Below are 12,211 nucleotides of genomic sequence, written 5' to 3'. Positions count from 1 at the left end.
CCTATATATGATGAGCCTTCCCTGGATTCTCCAATTTATGATTTGCCACCGTCAGAGATGGACTTTGAAAGCATGACTGCACGCTCAATTTCTCCACCTTTGTCCCCAACTAACAGCCTACAAAGCCATTCACAGATGCCTAAGCTTTTGCCTTACCCTAGTGTTCATCAAAATAAACACAAGCGGAATCCATCTGCTACAGAGTACAGTCCCGCAGGCAGGGAGTACATAAAGCACATGGTCAATGTTGACCAAACCTCTAAACAGACAATTTCTCCTACAGGATCTCTTGATGTTACACCTAAACATCAGCCTAGTCCGTTAGCCTTAAAAGACAGTTTTAAACATTCTTGGAGGGTCTTGGAAGCTAATGTTCTGAAGAATGTGGAAGCTCATCATAACAGGCAGAACAGCCTTCCTCAAGACTACCCTACAGTGGTAAGTCAGCAGGACTCTGGTTATTCCACAGGTCCTTCTCCTAGTTTGAGGAAAAGGAAAGGTAGGAGACAAGGGAATGTTCAAATAAGACCTGGTTCTGTGGGCAGCAGCAGTGAACTCAATGCTTTGAACGACAAACTAATTGCCGAGATGAGAACAGTGGTCTGCAGGACCACCATTGGGAGGGGTAGCAAGACTAGTTTAGATACAGATATGACAGAAAATATTGCTCCAGAGAATAACCGGGTGCGATTTCAGACTGGCTCCTTAAATAACTGCGTGGGGAGAGGGTCAAGGGATGACATCACATCCAGCAGTAGGTCTTTGTACAGACCTGGAACAGAGATCCGAGAATGTGGTAAAGCAGAAATAAACGTTCAGCCAGAAGTGGTGCGGCAGAAACGGACATATGAGAAAATTGATTTCTTAGAGAAGAAGGTCACCAGCCAGGCAAGTCTACTCTCATCGGAATCAACAAGAACAGTATCACAGGTACATCTATATTATGTTTTATTTTTGTATTATATTAAATATTATCTTAACAGATAATTGGTAACATTTTACAATTTGTGTAATGGCAGCACTATAATATTTAAAATACGTACATTTACACTATCTGCTTAAACTGTAAGGGCGTATTGCAATGTGCTGCCAACCACTGAATATTAAAAATCCTTCCCAACACATTTTGCAGCAATAATTACCTTACCATCATAAAGATGTGAATTTTGAAGTGAATGTGTAGATAAGATCCCCGTAGCTGTTGCGCATCTTTTACTGCACATGTGCAATGCAGAAATCCCACAATGCACTTCAGGACATCCTGCAGCCCACCTTGTGGGGAAATAGTCTCACCTGTGATGTGCTAAATAAATAAGTGGGCAGTTTTATTTTTGGTGCCATTGTAAGGTTCTCATAATGTTATTTGTAATAAGGAGAATACATAGGAAGCAGTAGGCAGGTCGACAGTAATAAGGTAGACAGTCAGTAGGTCAACCACTATTGTTCCACAGACCATAGGGCGACATGGTGAAAAGGTGGACACAAGCAATAGGTCGACGTTTATTCTTCAAATGCACGTACAGTTAGGTTATAATAGTGTGCTGAGTGTGAAAAATTCATGTCGACCTATTGATTGTTTTGACCTTTTCACCATGTCGATTTAAGGCATGTTGACCTGTTTCAAGTGTTGACCTTATGACCCTTAACAGCATACACATGGGGAGATAATAGCCTATATTCTCAGTGACCTGTGTAAAATGCTTACAAATTAAGCATGGGTCGCTCTCTGTGTATGCCCCCAAGCCATGTGAGGTCCCGCATGTAGTCATTACCTGCTCAGATCTTGAACACATGTCATCAAGATCTAATCAGATCGCCCACATGTGCATCAAGAAAGTGAGTTGGCACAAATCGCCCATAAATACATCGCAATATGTGTATGGGGGAACTAGCACCTGGGAAGCTCTAGGGCGATTTCACTAGCCTACATTGCTCAGCATTGGCCTGTGTATGGGGCTTTAGTCTAAACTCATCCGTAGTCTAAATTATGCCAAAGTAAAGAAACCAAGAGCGGCACTGGTAAAACCGCATGGAGATCTGATGATGGGTCACATTTGTATTTTTTTGTATAAACATTGATGAATGGGGCATCTGCTGATTGCTTCTCTCAATGTAGCTCTTCGCTATTTTTATTATTTTTGTAAGAAAGGAACCATATGAAAATGACTTTCCCCAATGGTCCAGAAATAAGTTATTTAAAGTAAAAACACATAATGAAATAAATTTATTATTTTTGTAATGGGATGTTCTTCGTTCCTTTCTCCTGATAAAGCATGTCTTCTATTTCTGTAGTATACAATAATTATTGCTTTGAGACCTTTTGTGTGCCTGAAATGGTTTTCTTCATGTGACTTAGAGAATTTACCTGGAAACACCTCTCCTATCGCAGACATTTATGTTTGTTTAAAGTCACTCATACAATGTGTGGCCATAGAATGTGCAATCTCACGGTTTGATTCTTGTGCTTTTGCATGAAGCCACAATTTACACATGACTAAGGGCCAGATGTACTAAACCTTCAAAAGTGATAAAATGGAGAGTGGTAAACAACCAGCCAATCAGCTCCTACCTGTTATTTTTCAAAACTAGCCTGTAACATGGCAGGTGGGAGCTGATTGGCTGGTTATTTATCACTTTTCAAGCATAGTACATCTGGACCTCAAAGAGAGCTGAGTGTTCCTGTGTGCTGGAGTTTATTTTACATTTATAGCACTGCATACAGCAAAGGTGTACAATGCTGAATCCTCAAACCCAATCTGTTCTCCCACTCATTGGTTAGCAGCTTGCTACAGACACAACTTCTATTTCTGGATATATGCAACACACACAGTTTCATATATTTGTTTTATTCTCGCTTTGCCTGCTGAGCTGCTGTATTGTTTCATGAGGAACTATAGGAAGGATAGCTGATTGTTTGCCACAATTCCACATGTATACCCAAGTAATGGTAGTAATTGTCCATATGCTTATAAAAAGTAGTTGTCTGCAGATGAAACATGTAGCGTTTTCACAGTGTAACTTTATTCATTCTAATTGCAGAGTGGGACTCTAGAAGTTAATCCTGCATGCGAAAGTCGGGGGCAGCCAACGTTTGGACCTGGATACCAGTTTCCTTATACTACTCTGAGGAAACCTCTTTCTCAAACTAGCATGGTGGATTGGGCCTCCAAGAATCTTAACATGCACACACAGGGCATTTTCCGCCGTAGACTCTCAATATCCAATATGCTCTCTTGGAATGGTGGTTCCATCAAAAAGCCCATGCTGATCACCAGCAATAGGGTCATCAAGAAAGAAGCTTGTGAGATGTTCAAGCTGGTTCAGATTTACATGGGAGATCGCCAGGCCCGGACAGACAGGAACAATGTGGCCTTGGTGTTAGTGACCAAGTGTTGGACTTTACAGGGCTTGCGGGATGAACTGTATATGCAGCTGGTGAGACAGACCACCAATAACCTATCTTACAGAAGCCTGTCTTGGGGATGGGAACTTATATCTATCAGTTTGGGCTTTTTCTCCCCATCTCCAAAATTTCAGTCTTACTTGGAGGGATACATTTACAGACACCTGGAAGAAGCTAGTGATCTTAACAGTAAGTACTACGGAGTGTTACCTATATATACTTGATATGATCTTGACATCCAATTATACATTGTACTTGATGGTAAATGTACAGAGATATGTAAGGTGTATTAGTAAAGGTTTACAAACATTCAGCGTTATAAGAAGTAGTGTTAAGATGGCAAATATTATGTTGTTGAAAAAAATGGCAAATGTATGCTAATGAAATGAATGCTTCCTATCAAATGAAGTCAACTAGAACGAAAGGTGTCAGAAGAGAATTGTTCTAGTATGTATTTTACAGTGGAAGTACATTTGGATGGAATTTTCAAAAAGTAGAAACTAATTGGAGGAATAGAGCTGCTGGACCGTTTATTACCCAAGAGAACCCCCCCACCCTTTCTAATGTAGAAGGAATTTGGGGAATATTCATCACAATATGGAAACCTTCACATTAGTTTCAATAAAACATTTTGTTCAGGAAGCTATGACGTTCAGAGGGGGCACTTGTGCTCAGTGGATTAGAAGCTTGCTAACCTGAGGTTCTATTGTAACTGAACCCTTTTCATTTAAATCACAAGGACCAACTGAAACACTTTCAAAATACTATACAAATGTAATAAGGTTAGCAAATACTAAGGAACAGATTTAAATCAGCAGTTTTTTCAAGCCCAAATATATTGGAAAACATATATTTTTCATGCGGTTTTGCCTTTTTAAATATAAATGAAATCCTACTTTATGTAGTCCTGGTCTTTAGCTCCAAATAATTGAAACCTTTGTAAAATTGTACCCCCTAAACATCTCAAAATCTCATAGGCGGGGCTGTCCCTAGGGGTTAGCCAGGATCATTTTTGCCAATGGTGCTGGTCAAAGGGGCGTAACCCCTGTCTCAGCCTAACAACCTCTAGAGGGCCTGTTGGCTTCTGAGATGACCCATTATATACCTTTTATTTTTATTATTATTAGAGGGAAAGAACAGAGCATCCCATGTCTAGGGCCCTGTTGCCCCTCTGTAGCATAGTGCGTATATCAGGTGGTAACTCTGGTCATGCCCTTACTGCATTTGCTATAACTTGCCCCATTTGCAGTTGCGGCTCTTATGTCTGTGGAGGAGGGGGGCTACCATGTTGCTGCCCCCCCCCCCCATGCTGCTGCTGGTACCCACTGCCGGTGCCCATGCCCGCTGATCCCCACTGCCGTTCCAGACTCGCGACCCCCCCCCCCTCCCCTCTTCTGTTTTGTGGGCATATTCACTGTCCTGGGTCCGGCGCATGCTCAGGATCTTCCTCGGTATTGCGCAGAACCCGTTTTTATGGGCTGACCTCCCGCCGGGACTGTCTTGGTTGACTGGCAGGTCGGACTTCCAAGTCACTGCCAGTCACAGTGAAGCCAGTGCAGTCTCACAGACTACATGTGGCTTCACACAGTGGCAGATTTTACCTGGGGGAATGTAGCCCTGCAGCCCATAGGCAAAAAGCAGCACTGGCCATTTGCATATACTTGACAAGGCTTCACATCTTGCCTAACATCCCCCACCCTGTTCTCCCCTTACTGCACCTCCCCTACCACCCCAGAGAGGAGATTAAAAGTAGCCATGTATGATCTGCAGATGTTTAAGGGACTTGCGTTCACATTTATTTTACTATGATAAGCACAATGCATTCTCCAAATATTACCCAAGTTACACATTTACAATAGTCTATTCACTGTATGCAGTGGAAACCGAGCTAACCTGTTCTTTTATCCTACGTGTTAGCAGAACTAGCTTGAGCTACACCTACTCTTGTATATAATAGTACAAGGAGGTGCTGTAATGAATAATGAGGACACTAAGTGCATCACTGCGCTACAATGATTAATTAGCCTAATTTGCATGTGCGCTAGAATGTAGGAATTCATATTTTTATTGCAATGGAAATGTGCTAAAATGTTTCCAACTTGCATGGCTGATATTAACAGTCACTGGACTGTATTAAAAGATGTTAAATAAAAACAAACAGGGAAGGATGTAATTGGGAAATAACTTAGTCTGTTAGTAAATGTATGTGATGTCTAATGTCTTCACCCTGGACTTTTACTATAACAAGTTATTTCCCTACTTATTTTTGTTTGACATATTTGAAATAATTTTTTGCTTCTTTAGTAGTAGTCAGTGCACATATTGAAAATGGGAGTGTCCATGTTGGCACGTGGGCTTGTTGTGCGATGGTGCTGCTGTTTGCGCTCTCAGATGTAGAAAGGTTAAATACCACTGATCTTCTGTACTTCACCTTTGTATGGGTTTCATGGATACTTGGTGGCCATTTAGTTTATATACTATAATATAATTAAATGATACTTATAGCAAATGATACATTTTTTGGGGACTTTAACCCCTTGGGGGATATTCAATCCCGGGTCACGAATGTCGGGCTGGCTCAACAGCCGTGACCCTGTCCCATCCCGTTCTCGGCTGGCTCGACAGTGAATCGGCAGACGGGATTCAATGTCCCACCTGCTGAATGCGTGGCCACAAGATATGGCCCCGCGTCAAGCTGCGGCCATGAGCTCGACAATCCACGTGCCGACTGCTTCTAAAATCGGGCCCATTCTGCCGAGATCCCTGTTCAATGCTGATGGGAAAGACTGCATTGAGTAGGGCCCACCCCCCATCAGGAATAGCGGCGGGAGATTGAATACCCCTCTTTGAGTACCAGTTGAAGTTGTCAAAATAGGTGTGAAAAATTGCCAAGCAAACATATTTATTCATCATAATGACTTGTAATGTTTACCTTATATAGGAAATATAATCTTTTGTTACACTATTTTATTTGAATTTATATAACAAATGTGAGCGATGCTGGCATTTTTAGTGGATACTTTGCACATCTCTCACAGAGATGCTGGCACTCTAAGGGCTTAACATCCTAATCTGTTTTCATTGTACTATATTTGTTCCACAAAGAGTGATATTTTTGCCTTTATTTAGTGCTCATTCTAGCACCCGCTATCTTTGAAAATCCCAGCAGTTCCTCTTCCCTGCCTCGGGTGTCGCTGTCTGCTGTGGTGTTTCTAGCACAGGTCTGGTTTGCATATGCAATGCTGATATACAGACCACACTGTGCTAGAAGCACCACAGCAGACAGCGACACCCCAGGCAGGGAAGTGGAACTCCATGGATTTTCAAAGATGGCGGGTGCTAGAATGAACACTATTATTACTGTATTATTATTATTAAGTAGGGAATCTAGTATTTAAAGAGTTGGGGATATCTAGGACCTGCATAATGGAATCATACACCTGAGATAGTCATGAAGTGCTTTTCCAGCTGTTGTAAATGTACCACTGTCAGCTGTCTAGCTACTCTACGGCAGGAGAGCCACGTCTTGCATTGGCCTATTGCAGAAGCTACAACACACGACACTTGGCATATGTTAATGCCCCTCATGTTATGTTAATGCCCCTTATGTAGGTTTGGATTTTGTCTGCTTTTGATCATTGCATATGATGAGGGCACACCTACAGTACTACACTGTATTTGTATATGTAATTGCAAAGCAAATTTCTAAGAAAAGTACCAGATCTGCCCTTTGGCTTTGTGTTTGAAAAGTTGCATATGTTTTATATGAAGGTTTGGCAATGTTGTGTTCCTAGAATAATTATTATAAAAGTAACCGCCAGCTCATATGACCTAATGCACAATCAATAGAGATCCTCAATTTTCCTTCACCCATGGGACTCATGACATAGGAGACACACATTTGTATAATCTTCAGTAATAGTCAATTTCATGCTACTTAGAGTGAACATTGTAGGGTGCAATTAATATGTGTTAATGTTCTTTTTGCAGACAGCAGACTGTATAATCTGCTGCCAGGCTGTAATCAGGGGGAGTAGCACATCCTCTTTGTACTGTGGGCGCTGGCCTGACCTACAGATCAGAATACACAAAAATTGTCACTTACTATTTATATACACTGCAATTATATAGTGTCGTGTATCTGGAGGAAACCTACCGGGAGGTCTCGTCTCCATTCCTAAAAACAGCCTTTAGAACATGGATATGTATGGTTTAAGTCCTACAGCCCTGTTCCTGGCACATTAATTCCATAAATATAGTTTTTAAGCCATAAAATGTAATGGTATACATATTAATCTACAGAATAGAGCATTTCAATTGAGACTGATCATCAGCATAATGTGCGGATGTGTAAAATAAAAGTTTACAAAGGTGTTCATTATATTGCGGTTATTGTATTCAGCATTTCTTTGTGGTCCTTGTTGAAGTGATTGTTTTTGCTTCCATTTCATTGGGGCGATTTTTTTTTTTTAATGAAAATTTTTGCATAGTAACATTTTCATATCAGTGGTTCGGTATTTTAACATGACTTCACTATCTTGCTCTCGCCCTCACCAGTGATGATGGACATATCACACCAGGTGTGTCATGAAATATAACTGTGTTTTATGTAGCAGGTGGGAATTGTACAGTGAGCTCTCTCTCTATGGGAACACACACACACCATGCTCTGCAGCTTCTCAATTATTTCTTATTTTGCTATATGAAACGGTGTATCACCCCGGCAAGCTGGTGCATGGTTTATATTCTGCTGCCAGCAAAGTGTTCTGTTTGCTGTTTTAATCCTAGAGCAATAGGGAATAATAATGTAATGAATAATAAGCATAAAATGAAGGCTATGGGGCCCGTTTATCAATGAGTGAGAAAACTTGTTAATAGTAAAACTCTGTGTGTGTGTGTGTGATACATGGTGCTCTAGCCAATAAGCTCTCGTCTTTCATTTTTTCAAGAACATGACAGGAGCTGAACACATGGCAGTTAGGAGCTGATTGGCTGAAGCTCCGTTTATCATCCCCACAAGTTTGATCATGCATAATGAGTTTCATCACTCATTGATAAATGAGCCCCTTAGTTGTTTAAGAGTCACAATTATTTTTATTCAATTTGGTTTGGTTTTATGAAATTATTAAATGGTCTGTCGTTAAGTGACTTTCATCCACCAGATAGGGTTGGGATCGTTTGGTCGAATGCATTATGGTCGAATGTCATTACATCGAATCCATTAGGTCGAATTGCTAAAAGGTCGACATGACTCTAGGTCGACATGGGAAAAGGTGGAAATGATTCTAGGTCAAAAGGTCATTAGTTCGACAGGTCATTAGTTCGACAGGTCATTATGTCGACAAGGTCATTAGTTCGACATTGTCTAGGTCGACATTCACAAAGTCGGCATGGGGTTTTTCACTGTTTTTTTACTTGAATGTCAACACAGTCAACATGGACACAGTTTAAAGTGCACTGCATCCCCTCGCATCGCTCGCTGCGCTCGCTATGCGTCGGGCACGGTGCCTCGCTACGCTCGGCACACTATTTTATTCTCCCACCACGCCCTAGTGGATGGTAGGGCATGAAATACCGCCTGTCAGCACATGTCGGCTCAAAAAACAGTGAAAAACCCCATGTCGACTTTGTGAATGTCGACCTAGACAATGTCGAACTAATGACCTTGTCGACCTAATGACCTGTCGAACTAATGACCTTTCGACCTAGAATCATTTCGACCTTTTCCCATGTCGACCTAGAATCATGTCGACCTTTTAGCAATTCGACCTAATGGATTCGATGTAATGACATTCGACCATAATGCATTCGACCAAATGACCGCATCCCCACCAGATATTATAGAGGTCTTCTTATTTTTGTTACAGGTTGAAAATCTATCTATTGCAAAAGTTAAATTTGACAAATTAAATTGATTAGCATATATATACATTATTAAGGACCAGCATTAGAAAATGTGTTTGCCTCCTCTTCCTCTTGTAAACCACATGGATCATGATTTGTTATAGTATGTGTATGGGTTAGTTATAAATTCCGAACGACCGTCCTGTTTTTGCAATTTTATGACTGTTTAATGCATTGTGTTGAGGTGCTATGAAAAGCATTGTGCCATTAATTTAGCAGTCCCTCCATGCACTTTTAGGTACACACACTTACTCATGCATGATCTATAAGCCACGTGAATTTTAACACTTTGTGTAACCTGATTATCTGTGGAAAGAATTAACAAACTAGCCTGTTTGTGCCTGCTATAGATGTTAGTCTGTTGTCTTCAAATTCATTGTGCAATTATATTTATGTTGTTTCTGTCAATGGTCCCCCAACTTCCCGAGCATCATTCAGGAATGCCTTGTTACTGTGGGCCAGATGCACTAAGCTTCAAAAGTGATAAAAGGGAGAGTGATAAACAGCCAGCCAATCAGCTCCTACCTGCCATGTCAAAGCCTGTGTTTGAAAAATGTCAGGTTGGAGCTGATTGATTGGTTGTTTGTTTATCACTCTCCATGTTATCACTTTTGAAGCTTAGCTCATCTGGCCCTGTGTCTTTTAAATGTATGATGATTGCTCCTTTTACATCCACCTTAGAAAGACCCATGTTAGGTATTGATCCTGGATGGGAGGGTTAGGACAACAACACCGCATCTCCTTATAGTAACTACAGTCTGAACCCTGGGTATTCAATGTGTGCCTATATTTCCGACAATTGGAAATATTGGCAGACATCTTCTGACCTCAGTTAAAGGTGCCCATACACAGTACAATAGTTGGATGCATTTTGGACTACATCGCATTGCATCGCATGTGATGTGCGTGTGATGCGATCCAAAGCTAGTTAAAAAAGTATGTTCTGCACATACCTTTTGAGCTGTGCAATGGGATGTGCATGGGAGCGCGCATCGCACCAAAAAACGTACCGTGTAGGGGCAGCATAAGCTTTTCAGATTCAACTTTTTTTTTAAAGTCGAAAATGCATGGTCAAAAATCCGTGGCTGTGAATTTCAACAATTCATGTGTATTCCGACTGTAGTATAGTTTACATCACACATAATTTAGACTTTGTAGTGCAGTGTCACTAATACATCATAGGTATTGCAAGCAGAAAGATAACCTGCTTTATAGCAGCCAGTGAGATAGAGCCTGGATGAATGAATACATATTTCTATTTCTAGATTTTCTATAATACAATATCCTGCTATTTTAGGGGAATATAAAGCTAGTATGCCTTTCAATGGTAGGTTGGTGCTCCCATAATTTCCTCAAACCTACATTATTATTATTATTATTATTATTATTATTATTATTATTATTATTATTAATAATATTATTATTTATACAAAGACACAGGTCAAGGGCCAGATGTATCCAGCTTCAAAAAGTGATACAATGGAGAGTGATAAACAGCCAGCCAATCAGCTCCTACCTGCCATGTTACAGGCTGGGTTTGAAACATGACAGGTAGGAGTTGATTGGCTGGTTGTTTATCACAGTCCATTTTATCACTTTTTGATGCTTGCTATATCTGGCCCCTAGGGTTCTTCTTCCAGTGTTGTTTCTAGTGCTAAGATGCTGATTTCTGCTTGCAGTTCACCAGCGGATTCAGGAAGTGCAAGAACTGAAGTCTAAGAAGATCTCAAAATCTCGGAAAAAAAGAAAACAAAATGTGGATGACGAGGAAGGTAAATTGCCACTCATGTGAATGCATCTGAGATCAGTCTCCTGAGTTTGTGGGGGGTTGTGTGGAACTTAATGTGAATGCTGCCTGCTTTATCCTAAGCTTGTCATACATGTCAGTCCTGTCGGGAATCAACAGCTGTTTGTTTTGTTTACCTTTTTTGTCCAGTTGGACTAACCTTTAATTGCATGTGTTTGGTCCTAGTAGTTTCAACATGACACACTTTGAAAGGGGGTTACTGGCACTGATGCACATACTGGATGAAATTTTGTTATCTGTAATCCCATTGTTGAATCAATTACAAATGATTTTATTTTAGTATAGAACATAGGTCTGTGCTGTGGTTTGTTCAGGAGGTAGAATGACTGTGCATTTATTATGTATAATCTTTTTTAAGCGCAATATTGCTACTGGAATAGCATCAAAATCTGTATGCATTTAATGAAGTAGAAAATGGAATGGTCTGTGGCATGGATTTTTTAATAAGATTATGGACAAGCATTGCTGAAATAGCTATAGACAGAATCTGCTCACTGCATTGTGTGATCTCTCTTCAGATTGATGGAAAAGGATAGGGGGCAATGAGGCTCTCTGGTGTACAATTACACCAAGGCCACAAACTGCCTGGGGCCAGTCACATTCCAAACTGTCCTCTAGGCAACTGGGAGCGTAAAATCCAACTTTTGAAGTTTGAATGGAGTTGCTCAAGCACCCGAAGACCTGGCACTATGGCCAGAGGCGATGCTGTATTCAAGTAATAGTACTTCAAAATGGTCATCACACCAGAAACTCCAGAGGTCTCTTTTTCTCTGAAGGAGCAAATATTAATTATTTGTTATAAGTGCTGGATAATATGTTCGGACATGGACACTAGTAGATACTCCAGACTTTTGTTTTTGTGTGTGTTTTGTGCTTTGATCCAGTAAGGGTACTGATACAATGGTGTCTTGTCTAGGACCTTAACTTGCCTTATATAGGTGCGATATCACCTAATTGCTGAAATATATTCACCTGCCCCCTTTGGCGCCCCAGAGCACAGTGTTGGAGGACCCAGTTTTTGGTTTGGGCTATGAACTGCACCAAGGGGCCCTTTGTAAAATGACTATATGCTCCAGGGACATGCAGCTGGGTAAAAT

At 40.8% G+C, this 12,211-nt stretch overlaps 1 protein-coding gene across 2 annotated transcripts in view; it reads left to right on the top strand.

The window, feature by feature from the left end:
• LOC146008394 (rho GTPase-activating protein 39-like) overlaps positions 1 to 12,211 on the top strand; it is a 110,278-nt gene that overhangs the window by 66,775 nt on the left and 31,292 nt on the right. For both annotated transcript variants that reach the window (XM_083147618.1, XM_083147619.1), the window contains 3 exons: positions 1 to 930; positions 3,040 to 3,592; positions 10,987 to 11,079. The exon at positions 1 to 930 is cut by the window's left edge and continues 322 nt beyond it. In XM_083147618.1, the coding sequence (XP_083003744.1) occupies positions 1 to 930; positions 3,040 to 3,592; positions 10,987 to 11,079 (1,576 nt within the window). The remainder of the gene's footprint in view (positions 931 to 3,039; positions 3,593 to 10,986; positions 11,080 to 12,211) is intronic.

The sequence above is a fragment of the Crinia signifera genome, chromosome 6 (genome assembly GCF_055691185.1).
Source record: "Crinia signifera chromosome 6, ASM5569118v1, whole genome shotgun sequence".
Lineage (NCBI taxonomy): Eukaryota > Metazoa > Chordata > Amphibia > Anura > Myobatrachidae > Crinia > Crinia signifera.
Note: the sequence above shows the minus strand (reverse complement) of the source record. Positions and strands in the feature narration are given on the sequence as shown.